Source organism: Erpetoichthys calabaricus, chromosome 1 (genome assembly GCF_900747795.2).
Source record: "Erpetoichthys calabaricus chromosome 1, fErpCal1.3, whole genome shotgun sequence".
NCBI classification, from domain to species: Eukaryota; Metazoa; Chordata; class Cladistia; order Polypteriformes; family Polypteridae; genus Erpetoichthys; species Erpetoichthys calabaricus.
In genome coordinates this window covers 143367554-143391693 of record NC_041394.2, presented here as the reverse complement: position 1 = coordinate 143391693, position 24140 = coordinate 143367554, and the positions used below count along the sequence as shown (strand labels likewise).

The following is a 24140-nucleotide window of genomic DNA, read 5'->3' as shown; positions in this document are numbered from 1 at the left end:
AACATATAATCCTTTCTAGTTTGGCACTAAAAAGATCAGTGTATAGGCTGTTACAATTTTTTATTTTGTTTTTCCTGTTATTCAATATTTTCACTTTTACAACAACGTTTTTGTGTATTTTGTTTTTGAATATCCTCATGATTATCTTTCTGCACATTTGTTCAATACAGACATAGCCTAACTGTCCTAAGCCTTAACTCTGTATAAGTTGAAGACTTCACCAACCACACCTGCAGAATACAAGAAGCTTAGGAACAAACAAGAGATGTGTTTATCAATAGCAATTAAGAAAAGCAACAAATTAACCCAAAAAGCAAGACTAAAGGAAGTTTGCATTAATGAAAGCCAGACACTACAAAGTATTACAGATGAAAAATTATTAATTTCAAGTGACAAGTAAAGGATAATGCTGGATTTAAATAATTTATCACAAGTAAGTAAAGTCTCTCAGCTACACTCCATTACAGAAAATGAAATAATAGTGACTCTGATTCCTTTTCAACTGCCAGTTAATAAAAGTTTCTCAGTTTCCCCTAATGCATCTTCTTTCTTAATTTCTTTCCATGCAGTGGGAATTTTGCCAAGACCATCAAATTTCTTCTTGTACTTTTCCTCCAGCTGCACTTGGAAATTACAGACAAACCACTTCCAATATTTTAGTTCAGACTCATCAGGCACAATATTCCAACATGCATATTGTGGCCCTGCCTTTCTGTATTCTTTGTAGGGAAATATTTCTGTGTCACTCACCCTGAAGAATCTATCACTAGCAACTGAGCTGGTACATATATCAACGCAAAGATATTCTGTTTTGTAAAATCTCCAGCCATTTACTGCTATAGGTCTGTGGAAGGGAACACTGTGATCTCCGTCATGACCTTCAATAGAGTTTGTACAAATGGCAGCACAGAAAGGGCACTGCACCCAGCATCCACTCAAATGCTTACTAAGAATGTCATGAGGCAGCTCTTTTACATTTGTCAATTCAGTCAGTGATATGCAGTCAAAGCTCTTATTTAATTCCCTCATAACTTGAGCCACTGCTTTTGACATGGAATCTTGAAGGAAATTTAGGTCTCCAATTTCTAGATGTTCCACATGTCTAAAGTCGCTCCCAGGAAGTACCAGAGAATCTTCAAGCTCTTTACAAAACTTATCTAGCCATACTTTTACTTTCATCTTCCGATTGTCCTGCTGGGCTTTGATAACTTTTTCAATAGCTTTTGTTGCACTGCTGGCTGCTTTGGAAACCAAACTTTCAAATTCTTTGAGTCTCTGGCTAGAAATAGTTTTCAGTGTTTTGTTGTCTTTGCAATAATTATCCACACAGGAGCTAATGTACTTCTTAAAAAATATTTTTGGAAACTCAATATAATTACAGAATTTCTCAAAGTCTTCTTTCTCTGCCAACTCCTTTAGAAGATGATATTCTAATTTGATTTTACTTTCCTTTAAGGGTGGGTGGTTCTGTCTTACAATGTTTGCTACATCGATACAAACTTGATCACAAACAGCCTGATGAATGGCAGTTTTTAGTTTACTGCCCAAGTACTCAGAAAATATGTTGACAGAGGTCAGCCCATGACAGAGAGTCTTAAACATCTTGTAGTAAGAATCTCTCTTACTCTTTAGGTAGAGAACAGGATCATTTTTTTCCCAAAACCTCTTTTGCATTTCTGTAAAAGGTTCAATTGCAATAGCACATAACTGCAAAGACAACTCAAATTTGTAATCTTGCTTGAAAGACAATTTATATTCTTCTTCCTTGTAAGCAGACATTTTCTGTGATACAAGATTTAAAATTTCATGAATGTGGGCTGAGTTGTAATCATTTTCCTCCTTTTTCTTTTTGTCAATATAATCAAGGATAGTTTCTGCAATTTTATTAGTGATAGGCTGAAATTCTATGTATTGATCAGAAAGTTTTGGAATTGTTTCTAGAGTACATTTCACCTTGTAACTTGGTTGCTTTGTTTTCCTACGGAGTGGAATAAAGGAGATGACAGTCTGAAGAAATGAAGGAATAATTGACAATCTTTTTGTGTAGTCTGGATTTGAATGAAACGTTGCAGACTGATCACTGGTTAGATAAGTCTGGATCTTATCAGGTGCATTAGGCATTGCCTTAAACTTGTCATAGAGGATATCTTGCACATCTTTTACAATATTAATCTTGTCTTGATGGATGCAGTCTCGGGAAGCTTCTTTTTCCCATTCCATCCACAGTTTCTCAAATTCCTCATGCAGTACATCTTCACTGGGATTTGTGGTTCTCAGTTTTTCTGCTAGTTCTTTACTCTGTTCCATCAGCTTTTCTTCATGTCTGAATCGATTCTCATCCACTTTTTGACGGCTTGTCTTTGCTTTGATCAGTTCCTCACATGTTTTCTTCATTTCTGTGCTGAGGTCATTTTTAAGAACATCAAACCTGGTCTCAATGTTAGATTTCCATTGAATGAGCATTTCATCATCAGTAAAGTATTTCCCAATTTCCTCTTTTACTTTTGTATATGTTTCTTCTACCTCCATAGATATGCTTACTTGGGTGTTAGAAGTGTTTTTAATTTTGTTGATCATCTTGTTTTGCACTTCATAGATCTTACTTCTCAGAGTCCAAGTCCAATCTAAATACTTTTCTTCAAGTTTACGATAGGCAGCAATCTCCAATGAATTCTTAAAGTTAAAAACAAAGTTCTCGGTCAGCAGGGATTTCCACAGGTCCTTGACTCGAATTTTAAACTGGGAAATTTTCAAAATATTGCAAGTAGGACCTTGTTTAGCAGCATTAACAATAGCATTTTTCAGATCTTGGACATTCTGACTATAGCTTGGATTGGGAGGTGCCATTGGTGGGTTTCCTTCCCACAGATGCACAAAGTAATAGGTTTGGTCATTTACATCAAACCTTATGACATCGTTAAAATATTTTATATTACACTCCTCCTCTTCTGCAGCAATGCGTGCCATTCTATCCAGGTTCTGCTGGAGAACACGTCTGGCATCTGTGTTTTTCTCTCTAGCTACAGTATCCCCAACATTTTGATGGACAAATACACAGCTTGGGGAGAGCTTCACCTGCTTCATTCTTAAAAATGCCTGAACAACAATTTGAAGAATATCTTGAATCTCAGATGGGTTTTCTCCAAAGATGTTAATTATAGTCAGGTTGCCTAGACCAATAACAAATGTAGCCAATTCATTGTCATGTGCAAGTGTGGTCTTATTTGAAAGCTCTGTCGCCCTCAGACCTTCTGTATCCACTACAAGAATGTAGTCGTACTTCACTTCATCTCGGATATCTTCAGCTACTTTAATTAACTGCATGAAGGCTCCTTTGGTGCACCTCCCTGCACTAACAGCAAACTGCAGGCCAAACATGGCATTCAGCAGAGTGGATTTACCACTGCTCTGGAGTCCAAGAACAGAAAGGACAAACAGTCTAACATCTCCTAGAGTCTCCTTAACTTCATCCAGGACAGAGCTGATCCATGTGACAGGGACATAGACTGCGTCTCCATCCATGAGTTCCAGTGGATGACCTGACATGATGAGCTCTGCAGCTATCTTGGGCAGAGAAGAAATGTAGGAATCATTGACTCTTCCTGTCTTAGAGGCTTCAAAGACCTGACCCATTTCTCTTAAAATATGTTCTAGACCCAAGGAGCTGTTAGTTATTTGACTTGAAAGCGTATCCAAGTCAGATTGAAGTTTATCTTTCCTTTGTTCACTTTCTTCATTTTTTTGCTTTTTTAGCAACTCTGACATTTTTTTGTGGTACCTTAGTTGAAGCTCTGATACTGCATCTCTTGACATATCATCTAGAAACACCATTAGCCACTGCAGAAAGTACTGTTTTGTTTGTTGTAACTGTGAACTTAGAATTTTAATCAGGGACGTCATGAGTTCATTTAATGGGAGGGCTCTCTTTAACTGATCTTCTCTTATCATTTTCTTTTCAGTCTCAATATCACTCCTATACTGTTCAATGCTTTTATTTCCTTTCTGCTTCAATCGGTAAAGCTCCTTGTCCTTCTGACACCACTTGTGCCACATGTGGCCCTGAAGTGGTAGAAATGCTTCTTTCCTTTCTAACAATGTTCTCTTTTTTAAAAATTTTGCCAGTTTATCTGCCAGAGCTTTTCCTTCTTTGCAGTGTTTATTCTCTTCATCAACAACAAAGCCATGTCTCAGTGCAATGTCCGAGCATGCTTCTAGATAGAATGTCTTTTTAGACTGTGACAGAAAGCTCCGGAGGACTGAGACCAGCTCATCTGTGAGCTCTGCTTCATTCCTGTTCTTTACCCCGATCCTAACTTTGATTCCTGATTTATTAGCTTGAATGGCTTCTTTGTCTGTATAAAGACATATCAGGGGCTGTGGTGATTCAAAGTACCCCTTTAGGATGGCTTTGCCATCTTCATTGAGGTCAGAATCTGACAGGAGAACTACATTGACGGCAGAGATATCATTTAAAAAGCTGACTTGTCTGCCATGATTTCTTGCGTCACCATGGAGGTTTGTAAAGGCAATGCAGTCCTCAAAGATGTCATCCTCTTTGCCTCCTGGATTGTACCAGGACATCTCTACTACGCCCTCCATTAGCAAACATCCTTGAGTGCTGCCCCGGCAGTCCTTGTTGAAGAAGATGCTGTGCCTCTGTCTATTCAGCACCATGTTCATGATCTTAGACTTAGACACTAAGGAGTTCCCAAGTCTTACGAAAGACACAATCTGTGTCTCTACTTGAACTGCTGGAAAAACTTTATAGGTCTTTGTCTCTTGACTTTTGCAGCTGCTATTTATCTGGCGAAATGCCCACAAAGGGAGTTCAATTTCTGTTGTGCAGGGACTCGGAATCAAAAAAGGCACAGCATACTGGCAGAGGGCGAGTTTGGAGTAGAGATACTGCCTCAGAAAGTCATCAGCACAGTGGAGAAGAGCCATCTGGAGATCCATGGGGTGTATGTGCTCAGGGTATGGTGTACCGGTCTCAGTGAGGTCCTCTGAAGTGGTATCACTAAGGAAGTCATCCAATGTTAACTGTGTTTCAGTTTTTCTTTGGCTTTGTAATTCTTTAAAAATATAAAAAGATTTGTCACAAATTAAATTTCTCATCCTATAGTCCAACATGATCAGCTTTTGCAAATATAAATGAGGGAGATCATCTTCTTTTTCTGGTTGAGTATTACTCTTAGATGTTTTGCTGATAACTATCACCTTTATTTTCTCCATTAACTTTGGGTATAGATTAACAATGTGCATCTTCTCAAGCAAAAGAAAGAAGTCTTTCTTCTTTTTTTCTCTGTTGTCCCTTTCTGCAGCTTCCTTAATTTCTTTTCTGTTTTCTGTATTTGAGGTGTCATTTATTTTTTCTGCTTGCATTTCAGTATTGTTGTTTTTTGTTTCACTTACTTCTATTTCACATTGTTTTTCTCCCCCCAGTACTTCTTGAATATTTGTTTCCGTCTTATTAATATTATTATTATTAAATTCCTCTGCTTTGCTATTACTTTGCTCTTTATTCCAGATTTCTTCCTTTTTGCTTAGATTTTTTGTCATTGCCTGGTCTTGATTCTCTGCATTTTTACTGTCCAGTGATACCATCAAATTTTCCCCATTTTCTCTTTGTTTCCCTGTTTCAATGTATTCTAATGTTCTCAATGTCCCTTTCTCTTCCATACTACCCTCCTCACTTTCATTATTTTTCTCTCTTGTTGCATTTTCCAATGTAGGACTTTCCCTTTCTTCTCTGTTTTTCTGCAGCATTTCACTTTTAGCATATTCATGACTAATATTCATAAGTTTACATAGGAGTCCTCTTTCATTTTGCTCTCTAATATAACCTTCCACCTGGCAGTATTGCTCCCTACCAAGATTTTCTAAAGATTTTAGATCAGTTACACCAAGATGATCATTCAGAATAGGCATCCAGTATTCAGGATTCAATCCAACATCTTTGACTTTTCGGTGAAGGGCTTCACTGATTTTTTTGTAAGCAGGAGCGTCCCTCACTTCTTCCTCATCCTTGAAAAAAGAAATGTTGGGAAAATCTGAGTTAGTAACTTACTAATTTACATATGTTACTATCAGTATAATTGTAAAATTATTGAATCAGAGAATGAGTGACCGGAGAAAGCATTCACAGAAGTTTTAACAAGATCTAGATAAACACAAAAGTGAAATACTTATTCTGAATTTATTGATAATTATTTATAAAGTCATTACAGCTGCTTTTTGAAGAGGGAAAAATTACCAACTTACAATTCTCTTAATTTGTAACATAAAAATCACTCCAGAATTTGTTCTACAGGAAAAAAAGATGATGTTGAGGCCTTTTAAATGTTTGTGGTGGTTTACTGTAAGTAAAATATAACATAAAAATTCTCTTTGATAAAACCATTGTAAAATTATCTTTCAAGAACATCTAAGTATATATATCATTATAAAGTTGATGGTAGTTTTTCCTCAATGTAAGCCCTGAATCCAAGTATGCAAAATTAACAATCTGGGGAATGGTACTGTGTTTCAGTCCTGTTAGCTTGTCTCAAAAGTGCAATGCATAAGTGGCTTCTGCTGTGGCACCAGCATACTAAGGTCAAGAAGAACAGTTTTAATTCATAGAACATAGAAACACTTTAAAAAACAGACAAAACAAAAGAAAATATCTCTAAAAGCATATCCTTTATTTTTCAAAGCCACTGTGAAACCTGTATGATGTATTCCATACTCTACAACATACAAGCCATGTCTGCTTGGTAAGGAAATACACAGAGTAAAACAGAAGGGGTGTACCCATAACCCCAATTCTTACTATAATTTTATAAGTGTGTCCAAGAAATATTGAAACTGTTTTGAAAAAACAGCCCTATCTGACTTTCTCGCTCTCCGCTTTGCTGTTTAATTTCAAGGTAAAGTGGCTCTGCTAACTAATTATGGCACCAGAGAGTGCGAACATGCTGAATGTTAGTACATGTGAGTAACAATTTCACCCTACTCTGTACAAGTGACAATTAGGACTCAATGAACCTATGACTTTTATAGTTTGTGCCATTCCTTCAAGCTTTGCTGCAGTATCGGCATACCAAGCTCATCAGTGGAAACACTGACGTCAGCAATCTACTTAAATATAAGACAAAGAAATTAACTTTTCTTCTAAACAGAAAAAAACAACAGTTTGCTGATTACCATTTTCATTTATTTTATACTATTTTTTGACTACTGGAACTGGAAGTTTTGAAAACTGAAAAAATTGATAAAATACCTCTTTCAAAAAGTATATGCTGTAATATAACTGAAGCACAGACTTGGTGCTAAAGAGCTGTCTTGGATTTTATGTTTAATTTAGAAAAGATTCTTTTTTCATTTAAACCACTTCTGTAGTTAAAACTGTAATCTTTCATCTGTTTCTAGAAGAAATTGAAAAATCTATGTATGTGAGCATTTCATACTACAGCTATATTTAATAGATAGATAGATAGATAGATAGATAGATAGATAGATAGATAGATAGATAGATAGATAGATAGATAGATAGATAGATAGATAGATAGATAGATAGATAGATAGATACTTTATTAATCCCAATGGGAAATTCACATTCTTCAGCAGCAGCATACTGATACAATAAATAATATTAAATTAAAGAATGATAATAATACAGGTGAAAAAAAACAGACAATAACTATGTATAATGTTAAATATTAACGTTTACCCCCCCTGGTGGAATTAAAGAGTCGCATAGTTTGGGGGAGGAACGATCTCCTCAGTCTGTCTGTGGAGCAGGACAGTGACAGCAGTCTGTCGCTGAAGCTGCTCTTCTGTCTGGAGATGACATTATTTAGTGGATGCAGTGGATTCTCCATAATTGATAGGAGCCTGCTGAGCGCCCTTCGCTCTGCCACAGATGTTAAACTGTCCAGCTCCATGCCAACAATAGAGCCTGCCTTCCTCACCAGTTTGTCCAGGCGTGAGGCGTCTTTCCTCTTAATGCTGCCTCCCCAGCACACCACTGCGTAGAAGAGGGCGCTCGCCACAACTGTTTGATAGAACATCTGCAGCATCTTATTGCAGATGTTGAAGGACGCCAGCCTTCTAAGGTAGTATAACCGGCTCTGTCCTTTCTTGCACAGCGCATCAGTATTGGCAGTCCAGTCTAATTTATCATCCAGCTGCACTCCCAGATATTTATAGGTCTGCACCATTTGCACACAGTCACCTTTGATGATCACTGGGTCTATGAGGGGTCTGGGCCTCCTAAAATCCACCACCAGCTCTTTGGTTTTGCTGGTGTTCAGGTGTAGGTGGTTTGAGTCGGACCATTTAACAAAGTCATTGATTAGGTCCCTATACTCCTCCTCCTGCCCATTCCTGATACAGCCCACGATAGCAGTGTCATCAGCGAACTTTTGCACATGGCAGGACTCCGAGTTGTATTGGAAGTCCGATGTATATAGGCTGAACAGGACCGGAGAAAGTACAGTCCCTTGTGGCGCTCCTGTGTTGCTGACCACAATGTCAGACGTGCAGTTCCCAAGACGCACATACTGAGGTCTGTCTTTAAGATAGTCCACGATCCATGCCACTAGGTATGAATCTAATCCCATCTCTGTCAGCTTGTCCCTAAGGAGCAGAGGTTGGATTGTGTTGAAGGCGCTAGAGAAGTCTAGAAACATAATTCTTACAGCACCACTGCCTCTGTCCAAGTGAGAGAGGGATCGGTGTAGCATATAGATGATGGCATCTTCCAATTCTACTTAAATAATAATAATAATAATAATTAAATAATAATAATAATAATAATTAAATAATTTCCTTCTTATAGTACACTTCCATTCACAATCTGAGAATGTTTGAAACATTTACAATTACAGCTAAAGCAAAAACAGAAAATAATGTGCTAAAATAGAGAGACATCATGCATCCACTATGAACAAATAAATATTAATTTGGTAACAGCCTTTAAAAAACAAACTAGGTTTTCAAAGCTCCATACATTGTTACAAGTATGAATACATTAAGCTATGCCCTTCTAACAACAGAGGAAAGACACATTTCTACCCTACAAGAACTCCAAGGAATACGCCTACAACCCATTAAGAAAATAAGGCATTATTCTCCAACCTGTATAAACCAGTTCAGGGTAAATGGAGTGTAAAGTCTACCCTGACAGCACTGAGCACAAGACGGGAAACATCCCAGGACATACAGTACATACAAGAGCAATTTTGAATCACCAATTAACCTAATGCAGATCTCTTTGGGGGATATGGGAAGAAAACTGGAGTACCCAGAGGAAAACTCACTCCACAGGAACAATGTTTGAGCAACATTCAGATGGACCCATTGTGAAGCTGCCATTATAGGAGAATGGTACAATGGTCAAAGTATTGCAGTTGAGGTTTACTGCTATGAACAACAATGTAATGATGAGGCCAAACTTTAGGGCATTGGAGTGTTTAGTGAACACTTTTCTACAGAGGGTTACTGTACCCAGCCTGTAAGAGTCAAATTGATATATTTGAGATGAACAACTGCACTAATCATTTTTATGCAAAGTGACATGAGGGTCAGTAAAATGGTAAGTGTCTAAATGACTGGTTTTGTATGCTTGGCCATGTCATTACTTTTGTTTATAGTAGTAAGGCACACGTGGAGTATTTAGTGGAATACTTTTCAAATGCATTGATGAAGTGACCTCTGGTTGTTCATGCACCACAGCTATATACAAATACAAAGCCTACTTTCTACCTGATATTTTTTCACTTGCTTTTTAAAAAAATTTTCTCTATTACTGTACTCCCCTCTCAGACCATGCTTCACAATATTGAAGTCATGTGAAGCACCATGATAGCCATTAGTTAATGAATGAGCTATTGCTGGGCAAGAACCTTGACAAATAAATCTGAAAGCGTGATCTCATTTGAACACACTTAAGTATTGTGCATGGTAGGATTTCCAGGAAATGGTTCATTTAGCAGTATTGTAGTGAAGATATGCATATTTGAGACGTTGTGAGCATATGCCTGGATTGTTAGCTGCTGTTCAATTTGGGTCCTTATTCAAGCTCACTATATCAGAAAGTTGAGTGTTTCTGTTCTATATAAAGACATGAGAATAAAACGGTTTTGTCTTTAGTCACTACAGACAACATGGGGTCAATGACACACAAATTTATTTTTGGGTGTAGTATTCTTTCAACAGGCTATGTCACTTACATTTATTTTACTTTCATTAGAATTTTAAGGTAGCCTGTATTTTGTGACTTACACTCTTGAGTATCTGACTCCATGCCTTCAGTAAGGTGAATGAAGACAAAACTATTTATGTCTTTATAGTAGTAAAGTTGTAGCTAGCTGGCAAGGGTTTGCCAAGATCAAGAGAACCACTTAGGTGGTAAGCTGAGGGACATCTCATATAACACCTCCACATGATACATAAACCAACCAGTGACAAAAAGAGAGAGCACCTCTGCCTGTCACAGTGGGAATGCAGGAGACTTTTGTATGATTCACTGGGTTTGACCAGACTGCGGTACACATGCAAGAAAATTTGGCAAGAAAAAGTATTCAAAGAAATTGCTCCAGGATGCTTGAGGGCAGACAATTGTATACATGCCATAAAATCTCATACTCAACAGGAAGAAAGTGGTTATAAAATTATCAGGCCTACATATTGTCCCTAACCAGGGAGGCTTAATTTTGCACCCACCTACAAACAATACCCTGAATTCGCACTTCTTTTAGTTTAATGCCCAACTTCTCATGTGGCACCTTATGAAATGCTTTCTAAAAGTCTAGATACATAATATCATATGCTCCACTTTGATCATATCCTTTTGTTGCTTCCTCATTGAATTCCAACATGTTATTAAAACTCCTTTTTCTTGCCATGTGTTGCTCAGTCCTCCCCTTAATAATTTGTTCCATTAATTTACCTGTGATGCACATCAAGCTTACTGGCCTATAGTGGCTTGGATCTGCCAGGTAATCATTTTTATATAACAGAATAATGTTTTCCAGTCCTTTGGAATTTCCCCGAGTGCACAGTAACTTCCTAAAAATGTGTGTCAATAGTTTATACATGTGCTTGTTAACCTATTTAAGAACTTGAACATAAATATTTCCTGGTCCTGGTTTGATTTCAGCCTATTTAATCTGAGCTGTACGATTTCTAAATCACTCAGTACCTCCTTAGTAGTCTCTTTTACCGCTGGGAGGTTATCTGCTTTGTCACATGTGAAAGCCAAAAAAATGAGTTTAGAGCATCTGCTATTTCACTGTCTGTATCTTTTAATTCCCTTTTACTGTTTCTGATGCTGTTTATCCCCTCCTTGACTGTTCTTTTACTAATTAGATACTGAAAGAATCTCTTAGGGTCGTCTTTCACCTTATCTGCTATATTCCTCTCCAACTGCCTTTCAGCCTACCTAATATTCTTCTTAATTTTTGCCCTCATGTTCTCATATGCCCTACAATTCACATTGGAGTTATTCATCTTATAAACCTTATACAGTTGTTTATTTCCTTTGCAGCTTCATTGTCAACTCTTTATCAGCTCACTGCTATGGCAAGCCAAAGTAATATTTAGGGATATCTTCAAATGCATTTCATCCATCCATCCATCCATTTTCCAACCCGCTGAATCCGAACACAGGGTCATGGGGGTCTGCTAGAGCCAATCCCAGCCAACACAGGGCACAAGGCAGGAACCAATCCCAGGCAGGGTGCCAACCCACCGCAGGACACACACAAACACACCAAGCACAGACTAGGGCCAATTTAGAATCCCCAATCCACCTAACCAGCATGTCTTTGGACTGTGGGAGGAAACCGGAGCGCCCGGAGGAAACCCATGCAGACACAGGGAGAACATGCAAACTCCACGCAGGGAGGACCCGGGAAGAGAACCCAGGTCACCAGGTCTCCCAACTGCGAGGCAGCAGCGCTACCCACTGTGCCACCGTGCCGCCCCAAATGCATTTCAGATATTTTAAAATATAATTTATTTTTTAAGATATCTGAAATTAAATTTTGAGATGTCTGAAATGCATTTCAAGATATCTATAATGAATTATTAGAGATCTTAAATCGACACTGCATACATTTTAAGATATCCTTAAATCTCTTCCTATAAAATTGCCTATATTACCTCCTGTTTAATATGATATCTTGAAATATATTTCAGATATCTGAACATGGATTTGAAGCTGTTTCGAGATATCTGGAAATGTATTTCAGATATCTTAAATTGTATTATAGATATTTGAAAATGCTATTGAGATATCTTGAAATAATTTCATGTCTTTTTAAAAAAATCTCAAATGTATTTTAGATATCTTGAAATACAATATAAGATATCTTAGAATGGGCGGCACGGTGGCGCAGTGGGTAGTGCTGCTGCCTCGCAGTTAGGAGACCCGGGTTCACTTCCTGGGTTCTCCCTGCGTGGAGTTTGCATGTTCTCCCAGTGTCTGTGTGGGTTTCCTCTGGGTGCTCTGGTTTCCTCCCACAGTACAAAAACATGCAGGTTAGGTGCATTGGCAATCCTAAATTGTCCCGTGTGTGTGTGTGCCCTGTGGTGGGCTGGCGCCCTGCCTGGGGTTTGTTTCCTGCCTTGCGTCCTGTGTTGGTTGGGATTGGCTCCAGCAGACCCCCGTGACCCTGTAGTTAGGATATAGCACATTATTTAAGATATCTTGAAATTCACTGTTATTTGAGATATCTAAAATACATTCTAAGATATCTCAAGTGGACCAGAAACCCATTTTAAGATATGAAATGAATTTGAGATATCTAAAAATGTATTTTAGATATCTCAAATAATAGTGAATTTCAAGATATCAAATGCTTTTTAAGAGATCTTAATTATATTTTGAGATCTCTTAAAATAACTTCCTGCACATTTTAAAATATCTCAAATTCATTTTGAGATATCTTAAAATAGACAGGAAGTCCCATTGAAAGAATAAGAATAATTTACAGGAAATAATTTCAAGATATCTCAATATATATATAAAATGTCTTGAAACATGCAGAAAGTTGGATGTATTTTAAAGACATCTCAAAATGTGTTTTAGATATCTCAAAATTCACAGGAACTTATTTCAAGATAAATCAAAAGGTTCATTATATCATTTCAAGATATTGTGAAGTGTCTTGCCACTGCATGGGCTGTAGAGAGTGGAAGCACTGTTGGGGTGGGGTCTTGGGGGAACACTTTTTGCAATGGCTTGGGGCACCTGCCTAGGGAGAGAGCTGAGTGATAAGGATCAGGTTAATTAACGGTAGTGGAGAAAAGGGGAAGGGGTGCTTGGAAATGGTAGTTTTTGCTAGAGTGAGAGGAAGACAGCATCAGGTTGAGAAAGAAGTGAATAGTTAAAGAGTAGGCAATAAGTAGATAGGACAAAAATGGGTTATTTTTGTTATTTTGGAGGTGCGCCCGTGACCCAGACGATGGGTAGCGGTAGGGCACTGTTTATATTGTGGCATATCCAATTAAAAGCCAGTTGGCATTTGGAAACCTCCCCTGGACAAGCGGCTCCCGAGTGTATTTTATTCAATGGGATGTCACAATATGTTGAAATCTAATTGAGATATCATAAGATGCATTTCAGATGTCCTGAAATAAAGTATGTGAAAATGTATCTATTTTCAGTTTTAATTTAGCTTCCAATACACTGCGGAGTTTTTAAAATTTTCCAACTAATTTGAAATTTAGGTATATACCTATCCCACATTATATTTAAAACATTTTTAAACCTGTTTCACTGCTCCTCGACTGTCCACACTTAAAAGCTTATCCCAGTCCATCTTCCCTAGACTTTGCTGCATCTGCTCAAAATTTGCCCTACCAAAGTTACTCTTTACATCCACATGCTTCCAAAACATGGAGAATTGTATTATGTTATGTTTACTTGACCCTAGTAGTTCAGTCACATCTATACCGCATCCTCAATTCTATTCCAATTATTTCAAATACTAAATCTAGACAGGCCTCCCCCCACATTGGTGAGTTAACAGTCTTTAACACACTTCTAAAATTAGACCCTCTTCCCTAATGCTTTCCAGACAAAGCCAAATGTCCTCACTAAGATGGGGCTCATTATCCAGTTGAAGAGGACTTGCATTTAAATTCTGTTTGACATAAACAGCAACCACACTTTCTTTTCTGTTATGTCTATCCTTCCTAAAAATGTGTATCTCTCTATTTTATACTCATCTCAATCTTTTTTATTTAGCCAGGTTTCTGTAATTGCTATAATATCACAATTATGCTCTGCTACATATAACTCCAACTCACTTGTTTTATTTGTGATACTGTACTTCTAGCAATAAGGAAAACTATTTTTAATGTGTTACTCGTTTTACTTTTACATTTAAACATTGGGTTAGAATTTACATTACTATGCATTTTTATTTTACACTATTGTTTATTTCTTCATGTTCAGTTTAAAACCTGGCCTGTCCTAAACACCCTGACCCCCATGCCCTAGTTTAAACAATCCCCGACTAACCTACTTATATGTCTCCGGTTCAGATGCAACCCATTGTGGCCATCTGTTCCAAAAGGAGTCCCAATGCCCTATACCCTTTTACCCTACACCAGGATTTAAACCACACATTAACTCTTCTGATCTTCTCAGTCTTACCTGGATTGGCAAATAGCACAGGCAGAAGACTACCTTATCAGTTCTGCTCCTCAGCCTTGCACCTACTTTGGACTGCAGAACTGACAGACTACCCTTATGTATGTCACTTGTTCCAAAATAGTCAATGACAACTGGATCCACCCCCACTCTATCCAAGAGCCTATCAATCCATAGTGGGGGCCTCCCATCTGAGCACCCGGAAGGCAGCACACCATGCAAGACTCTATCTCTAGAGCAAACCTGTGCTTCACTCCCCCCTAATGATTGAGTACCCAACTATCGCTACCTCTCTTTCTGGGAACTGTTTTTAGAGATGGACCACTAGGGCGCCTCATACCTGCCTACCACATCAGAATCTTCATAGATTCTGTCCAGCTCTGCAAGGACCTGAAATTTTTTTTGATACTTCCATTTCTGGGGATGATGCCCCCGGACTGTGTGCACTCATTACCTTGCACCTTGTGACCATGACCCACCCCGTGTCAACTTAAGGGTGCACACTATCTCTCTAAAGAACACTTGGGCCAGGTCCACCAATTATCTATTACAACAAAGGCCAGCCAACTTCTCTTGCAGTTCAGTGACTCCAAGCTTGAGGTGCTGGATCAGTCATCTGCCTGTGAACCATGGAGCCCTTCTTTTAAAATGAATGCTTTATTGCTTATGTGCACTTGTGTGCGCCCTCACTTTTCTATAAGTGTTAATGCTTGACTATACAAATGCTTTACGCTGCTCTGTCCATTTATTCTTTATATACCCTGATTTTTTTCCACTAAGACAATAACTGCTTCTATTACTTTTACCTATTTGTCACCTCAACACTGGTAATTTACTTAGAGATTTCGGTTTCAGCTACTGCTACTTACTGCCCTGTATCACCAATGCTAGTCTGAATACAAATCACAACAACAGGTACAAGTAACAAATAACTTTTCCAAATGTTCTCACAAACACTCAGCTGTTTTTGCTCCTGTAAACATTAAAAAAAGGCAAAAACAAACCTTCTAAAGGGAAAACAAGCTTTAAAAATTCCTGTATAGTTCTTTACCACAGCACAAACTTTTTAGGAGCAAAATCTATTTTTTAATGAACAATTTCACACCTTAGAATACAAAACTCTCAGCAGCCTCTCTTCCACTCACAAGAATGATGTCAGGGCATGGATTCATATTAATTGCCAACAATCAAATATTCTAACACTCAACATATGTTCATCTGTGATCTCTTTCATATCATCAGATCAGATCAGATCATTGTTTTACATATAAAAACTGGATTAATGCACACATCCACGTTGGTTTTCTTACATGAAACCCAAAGAATTTCTTTATCCTGAAGTGTAAACTTAATAAGTGAATACATCTTCACTGTTTGAAGTCAGTACAATATATTCCATATACAGGTAGTCCCCAGGTTACGTACATCCGACCTACGATTTACGAATGAGGACACAGCTGCGACGCATGCGCCTCAGTAACTGCCGCTCCGTCATCTTTTGCCTGGGGATGCTGCAAGCGGTTGCTGGAGGGAGGCGATTTCGCTGCTCGCGCAGTGTACTGTCCCTCGGGCGGCTCCCAGCGGCAAGCAGTGATCCATGGTCCATAGTCACCGGGGCCACAGCTATCGCTCGTGTGCAGGACGATGGTTCGCTGCCCGCCCACTACGCCGCCACAGCTACTGCTCCTGACTGGACGCAGGCTGGATGGAGCAGAGGGGGGCATTTTACTGCCCGTCCAGCACACATGGCTGGTAATGCTGCAAGCGTTGACCCAGTTGTGGCTGAACGGGGCGGCGGGGGTAGCATTGTAGTGTGCCTCGGATGGCTGCCTGTTGAATTGGGGTTGGGCGACTCACTACTCGCCTTTGGCCGCACCGTGTTCGTTCTACAGCATACTGTAGTGGAGGTGACTGCGAGGTGGGCTGGTGATGAACCGCCCCTCACGACCCCCATTCATTCTCAATAGCAAGCCTGCTTGTACTGTTACGCACATAGCAGGAAGAGGTCTCTTGTCAGTACATCAGACGTGTTGATGACTGGCGCCTTCCTGATGTGATAGCGTGTACAGTGCTGTGCAGAAGAGCTCATCTTAACCTTTTATCTTCACCCTTCAAGAATGTCTCTGAAACACAAATCTGATGCAAGTGCTGGTGATACAGTAAAGAAGAGAAACCTGAGCACCTGCTTGTAATCCAGGAAAACGTGCAAAGAACATGTACTCTCTATGCCTATAGTACCCGGGACTTGAATCTCAGTCTTCTTATTTCAAGGCAGAAACAGTACACCACTGTGCCATCTCCCATTTAATATAGCATCCAAAAAATGTTCTTAAGACTTAAAATCATTCAGACTACTTTCTTTTAGTGTGTGATTTGTATTACAGTCAGTAAAGTATGAGCCAAGAAACTGCACTTTGAATCAGTGACATTCTGTGTAAGCGGACAGCTTAATGATTCTGTCCTAAATTAGTACAGAAGGCACTAATGGGAAAGGCGTACAGGCCTATTAAAGATGGAAATTATGAATCTGTTCTTGAAATCCTCTTCAATAAGTGAATTTGTGTAACGTGAATACCTACTGTAATTATAAATAATTTAAATGGAAAACATTAAAATGTTCCATGGTCAAGAAAAAGTCCCCATTTTGTTCAGTTAACACAGAACTACGTGAAAATGGACAGAACAAGTTTAATAATAATCTTAATCATCAAAACAACCCTGATAATCATTGATAAAGTACATTACCTAGACTTTATCATTTCTGTTTCATGTTCAAAAGAACAAGTTTTCTTTTTTTTTTTTAAAAAAAGGGGATTCAACTAGTTCATGATCTGCTTTGGAGCTGTGATGCCCACAATAAAATTGAGAAGGCATGTGACAACAACAGGGGACAAGGTGAGTGAACCACTGCACAAGAACACACAAGTACACCTAATTGAGTGTGAGGACAGAGTCTGGAAACAGGAGCATCAGCTATGGAAATAACTGACTGGGATTATGCATCATCAACATCCAGCCTCACCCCATTTTCTTTGTTGCAATAACATGCATTTAGAACAACTGCACAGAATCTTTGTATACCTGAGTTTTCCTAAAGCAAGGGAAGACTGCATTTTAGATAACTGAATCAATAAAATATTCTGCATATTCATGTAGCCTTTTGTTTTTCTGGTATAATATTGCAGTAACAAGTGTATACAGCAAAATATATCTGTTGTGTTTCAGCCAGGGTTTCCTCTGTGGTTGGGGTTCAAGTTAATGTTTTAGTTCTTTTTTGATTCTGTTATTAACATAACTGTTACATTTCTTGATTACTTGCATTATTATAATTATTTTTTATTGTGTTTATGTATGTAAGCTGCCTTGGTTATGTTCTATGTGTTTTGTGGATGGTCCCCTAAGTGGTGGGGCCACATAACAGTCACCACCAGGAACTGCCCTCCACCCTATAAATCTGGAGGGCCCCCCTTGGTTCATGGCAGTTCATTTCAAATTTTCTAGATAGTTTTAGCGAGTTGTTGTGTTTTGCTGTGCTTTTGTGATTTTTTTTTTGTGATTTGTTTCTGGATTCCTGACCTTCGTTGCTCTGTTTTCTGATCATTCTCTGCATTTGTGATTTAGAACTTTGTTTGCTTTGATTGCTTTGTGTTTTAGCCAATTCCATTGTGCTCTTTGAATCTTCACAGTATAACAGAGCATCTTTTGTGGACATAAAACTTTTTTAATTTGTGTATAGTCTGTTAATTTTTTCTATCTGGGGTTTGGTTGTTTATCCCCCTCTAGTGGGCATAATTTGAAATGCTTTGGAACTCTTAGTTCAAAACAGTATCAGAGTAAAAAGTAGAAATATTCTGAAAACATACTCATACATTTTACATTGTTACAATACTGCAGGTTAGTCAGTGGCTTTCTTATGTATCTTAAAGTACATTATGTATAATATACATGACTCTTCAGGAGATTCTTCACAGACAGTATATGATAACACTATTAATTTGGTTTGCATTATAAAGGAACTTTTAAACAGCACAACAGGGCAAAAACAACCACTGGAAAAAAATGTAAAAATAAATATGATAAATCATTAATTTCTTTTGTAGAACCTGGATTTAAAGTGGAGGTTTTGGTTTAATGCAGAAACAGAAAAATAAAGAGAATGTAAGCTTCATTATTTTGAAAAGCAAACTGAACAAGGATGGATTTTCCCAAAACAATGAATATTATGGATTAATGAACAGCTTTACAATGCTCATGCATAACATATACGGTGCATTTCACAAGGGAGTATAAAGCATCTTTTTGTGTAAAATAGCACTGAAGTTGCTTGGCAAAAAGCATTACAAGCTGACGGAAAGTAATTTATTGACTACTCCCTCATTATATTATGTTGCTTTTGGTCCATCACTAGAATGAAATAAAGTTCTAAAAAGTATTATGAAGTAGACATGACACCATAACTTAATATTTTCTCCATACCTTCCATATTTTGTCATTTCATAGGCTAACTTTACAGCTGATTGGCTCAATGTAAATGGCTGTTCTGAAAATCAGATTGACTGCACTAAGAAAAATAGCGAAATTGTCAGTGTTAGATTAAATTTTACAGAGTAAAAGTAACACTTGAAATTGTATGTAGGGAAAGACTGTACCCATATACACACATGAAGAATTAATTTAACAATTTAGATTTGCAGTACAATTACAGATTGAAACAAAACATTTCAATATCATTGTAATGGACTGGTTCTTAAAAAAATACCTGCAAGAGCCTGGTGTCTGAGCCAAATTAAAGTCTTATATTTATCTTTACAGAATCTGTTTATATGCAGATGACAGAAACATTTTTATGGTCCTAAAATATCGGCCTAGAGCAGTGCTGTATCTTTAGACCCTAATACACTTTTTCCCAGTTTTCCATTTAAGTGATGAATAAACTTTATTGCGTTTATTAAAATTTCCATAAAGAAATGGATTTGGTCCAGGTAAATAAAATGTTCTTCAGGCCAGACATAACTTTACAGTACTGGCTTTTATCTTGACGCAGATGTTTCAATACACATTTACCTGGTTAGGAGAAGAAGTGATGAAGCTGGACTTCCTCATAAATTCTGCCATCTGAGCAAAGAGAGTGTTGTTTACCAAGACAGGCTTGCATTGGAAAATCTTCTTGCAATGGGGGCAATCATGGACTCCAGTGTTATCAAGGTGGCTCCAGTATTTCAGTATGCATTTCATACAATAGGTGTGTCCACATGGGAGATCAACCGGGTCCTCCAGGAGCTCCAAGCACACCCGGCAAGTCAGTTGATCCTTCATACACAAGGCACTCGCCATTAGAACTGTAGAGGCAGAATAACGTAAACAGTGAAATGAGAGAATGAGGAAATGAAACAGTCAAAATACCAGAATGCCATCACACAATACAAACACAATGTGAATTGGTGAAAAACCTCAACAAAATGTAAAAACATTACAACCACATCAATAGTGGCCAAATACAGATGCTGAAAGATCTCAATAGGCAGCGAGCAAAAGCTTTGTTTTTAGATTGTGCAGTAAGAAATGGAAAAAAAATGTATTTCCTTTACTCCATTTCAAATTAAATTGTCAGCAAAATGAAACAACTTGAGCCTAAAGATTCTACTCAAGGGATACACCAAATAAAACAATCCAGGCACACTAACAATACACAAAGGTAAATTGTCAGTTGTCTTTGCCTCTCAGCACCAGAAGATCAGGAATTCCAAAGGTGTGCATTTTAGATTAACTATTTAATCCAAATATGTTTGGATATTCCCTGTCACAGATTAATGCCATGTCAAAGGCTGGTTTTGGGTTTTTGACTGATGTTGGTGGCATAGACTTAGGGTCCTGGTGAACATGCATTTCAGATGTCTGCTAGAGGAAATAGAAAAAAAATAAAAACAAGGGAGGGTCAATTTCTTTTGGTTTCCCTACGGAGGATACTTTTCTGTACCTCACTCTAACGTATGTTTGTTACTGTAGTGACAGAATAACATCATGTTCATTTACATGTCTCCATTTTACAAAAATGATGGCTGTTTTCTTTATTTCTTTTTAAAATAATGATGAGGGAATGAGAAAGGCATAGTAGCTGGCATCCCAACTCAGAAATGAATGTGAATTAGCTTTAACATAACTTCAATAAAAAAATAATTTCAAATGATGTACAGGATGCACACACTGAAATCACTGACACCATAAAAGAGAGTCTCTCCTGGAAGTTGGCATCACTGAGGTCCAACTCTTACTAACTTTCCTGTAAGGTTGACTGAAGCCACCTTGTTTTGTTTTGTGGGTCTAAATGGCTGTCTTTTTCACTCAAAGTAAAAGTGGTGACCCAGTTTGGCACCAGGTTACATTGTATATGTGTATATACCTGAAGGTGTTCTTAAAAGCAGTCTTTGCTGGGCCTGCTAGTACATAATTTACTTTTGTCTTTTTTTGAAAGGATTCTTCAAATATGTACAGTAGTCTGTAATGGTAAACATACAGGGCTCAAACTAATTCATTAGTATTTCTCATGTAAATGTTTTTTGTATTTGTCTGAATAATGGATTATTTGGTTTTTCAATTATACTGTAACAATACTACTATGAATATAACGTAAAACCTTTGAAACAAGTTAAATAATTTTATAGTTCCTTCTAAATATAATTGATGTGTGCTCTGTTAATAATTAATAATCAAAAAAACAAGCTTAATCAAAACTAGATACTGAATATGAACAATTTTACACAATTTTATAATTTTTCAAAAATTTTCTCATGAAAATCACGAGGGCAGGAAGAACAGGGCTCCCAGACTTGAATGAGTGTGCAGACCCCACCTCACTGTATTGAGAGAAACAAAGAAAAACACGCATGTAGTGTCAGGGTTAGGGGCCGTGAGACTTGAATAGCCCACCATAAAGGACAGTAAACCCATAATGAGCAGAGTAAGAGCAGGTAATAGGAGTCCGGACAGGCATAAAACGACAGAGACAGTGTCTGAGATTAAGAACAATATATACAATTATCTAAACCAGTTTATCCATAGCAGGATCACAGGAAACCTGGAGCCTACCCAAGCAGGTTTGGATGTAAGGCAGGAAAAATCCCTGGTTGGCAACGTGAATGATAAGGCCGATGTTAAGAACAAAAAGAATATGATATTTCAACTATCTGTTTTGAGAGAGAAAAAACATTGAAAAAAGGGAGACAAACATTTGAAAATATAATTTTGCTAATGGATTACTTTCAGAGTATCAGGTATTTTGAGTTGTGAATATGAACTAAACAAGAAAAATTCATAAATATAGAATAAACACAAAAACACATTGGTATGTTTAGTTTATCATCACTTGGCAGACTCTCTTCGCCTACCTACCTTTGTTTGTATCGCTTCATTGTTAAACGATGTTTTTAAAGCAAAAGTGATTGGTCAGTAACAATATGCTGATCTTGTATGAAGACCGTCAGTCTCTCCATCAGCGCCGTTTTATTTTCAAAAACCAGGAGTGCTCTCCCCTCGGCTTTCTTGTATACTCAGATATAGGGATGGATATTTGAGGAGTAAATCGCAAGACAATGATTATGTTTTTATATTATTTTCATTAAGAAACGATCAACAACAAATCAAATCAAATTAATAATATATTGAACAATTATTATACAAGTAAAGTTGAATAAATCGGACTCTGCAGCTGCATGAATAAAAAAAAAAAAATCGACTAATGTGTTCAGGTAAAGTTCCACTTCCGGGTGATGGATTTGGCCCAAACGTTAATACAGATCTACAATTGTGGAGTAACAACCACATGGCGTATGAGGGGCCAAAGAGGCCATAAATCATATATTTCTGTGTGTAATCTATTGGTTTACGTATCAACACTATTGGTTTATGAATATTTACTATCGGTTTGCGTGCATACTTAATTGGTTTGCGTGCGTATAATACTGGTTTCATTCATATGAACTATATTGGTTCGTGTCCGTATATTATCGGTTTGTGCGTGAACTATATCCGTTTGTATATGCATAGCACTGGTTTGCATATGAACTATATTGATTCGCGTGTGTATATCAGTGGTTCCAGTACGTTTGTTATTGGTTTGTGAGTGAACTGCATTGGTTTTCGGTTGTATGTTATCGGTTTGCGTATGAACTATATTGGCTTGCGTTCTGTGCCGGTCTAACGATGGATTTGTGTATGCACTATATTGGTTTCATGCACGTCTTATACTGGTTTCATGTGGGTAACATATCGGTTTTGCGCTTGAACTCTATTGGTTGTATGTGTGTTCCATGTCGGTTTCTCGTACGAAACATACTGGTTTGCGAACGAACACTATTGCAACTCTGTGTATGAACTATATCTGTTCTGCGTACGAACTATATTGGTTGTTCACGTGATCTTCAGTGAAAATGGGCGGGGCAAGAAACAGGAACTCAGGGGCCGGTAGTGTCATGGAGCGTGTAGAGAAGCTGACAGGAGACGGATCTGGGTTTACTTTAAACAGTGCAGTATTTTTTTCCACACAATAGGTTTGGGAAAGGACTTGGTGGTAATTATTACTATTTAATAGAATCTGCCATTGAGTGTGTAATGAACACAAAGCTGAAGTTAAGTACATATTTGGTCGTCTTTTTATTCGCTTCCAGCTACATGCTCGCTTGCAACCTGCGACTGTACTTTTTCACACAGCTTTTGCAAACTAGTTACTTATTCTAAAGGCAAAATATTCTACATTTACGACTGACGCCTTTATCCAGTATAACATTTAGTTACTACTGGTTACATTTCTTATGCCCAGCGATCCCGCACCGTGCCGCCTATTCAGGTGAAGTGACATGCTCATGGTCACACAGTGTCACTATCAGGACTTTAACCGAGAAATGTAGGATTTAGAGGGCAAAGCCCTTACCACAATGCCCCAATGCTTGCACATCTGCAATGTGTATATTATTTGGCATAATATAATCTTGTCCAGGACAGATTCCTTTGTTAAAGTTGAGTGTAACATTTTCAACCCGTTCAAGAGCTAAATCTGGGATATTTATTCTTTCAAATAATGTATCAGTTTGCAGATTAATGTACACGCTGTATAATATTTTACCATGCACTTAACATTGAAGAAGAAGCTGGTTTGTGAATAAGTAGCTGACTACAAGCATATGTGTAGCTAGGAGTGAATAAAAAGCCACCTGAATGTGTACCTAACTTAAGTCCCGTGATCATTTCAGATGTTAAACGTTAATAATCACCAAGCCCTTTCACAAACATTAAGTGGCATACAAAAGTATTCAATCCCCTTGAAAGTCATAATTTTCTGCAAGACAAAAGATTTATACACATTTATTCATTCAGTATTTTTCTTATGCTGTGAGAAAACATTTCCAAAGACAAAATAAACCATTTTCTGTAGACGTTTAACTGAAGAAGAAAAACTCCAAAGTTAATGTTTGCATAGGTATTTAAACCTCTGTGCTTTGGA

General features: G+C 37.8%; 1 protein-coding gene across 5 annotated transcripts in view; it reads right to left on the bottom strand.

Moving 5' to 3' along the window:
- Window positions 1-64: 64 nt before the first annotated feature.
- The window catches only part of LOC114643965 (interferon-induced very large GTPase 1-like), a 185803-nt gene continuing 161727 nt past the window's right edge, over window positions 65-24140 (bottom strand). For 2 of the 5 annotated variants that reach the window (XM_051923304.1, XM_051923308.1), the window contains exon 4: window positions 66-1760. In XM_051923304.1, the coding sequence (XP_051779264.1) occupies window positions 499-1760 (1262 nt within the window). In that variant the 3' untranslated portion in view covers window positions 66-498. Of the gene's footprint in view, window positions 6025-19708; window positions 19984-24140 lie in introns of all 5 variants that reach the window. The other 3 variants (XM_028806620.2, XM_051923303.1, XM_051923311.1) reach the window with 3 other exon arrangements.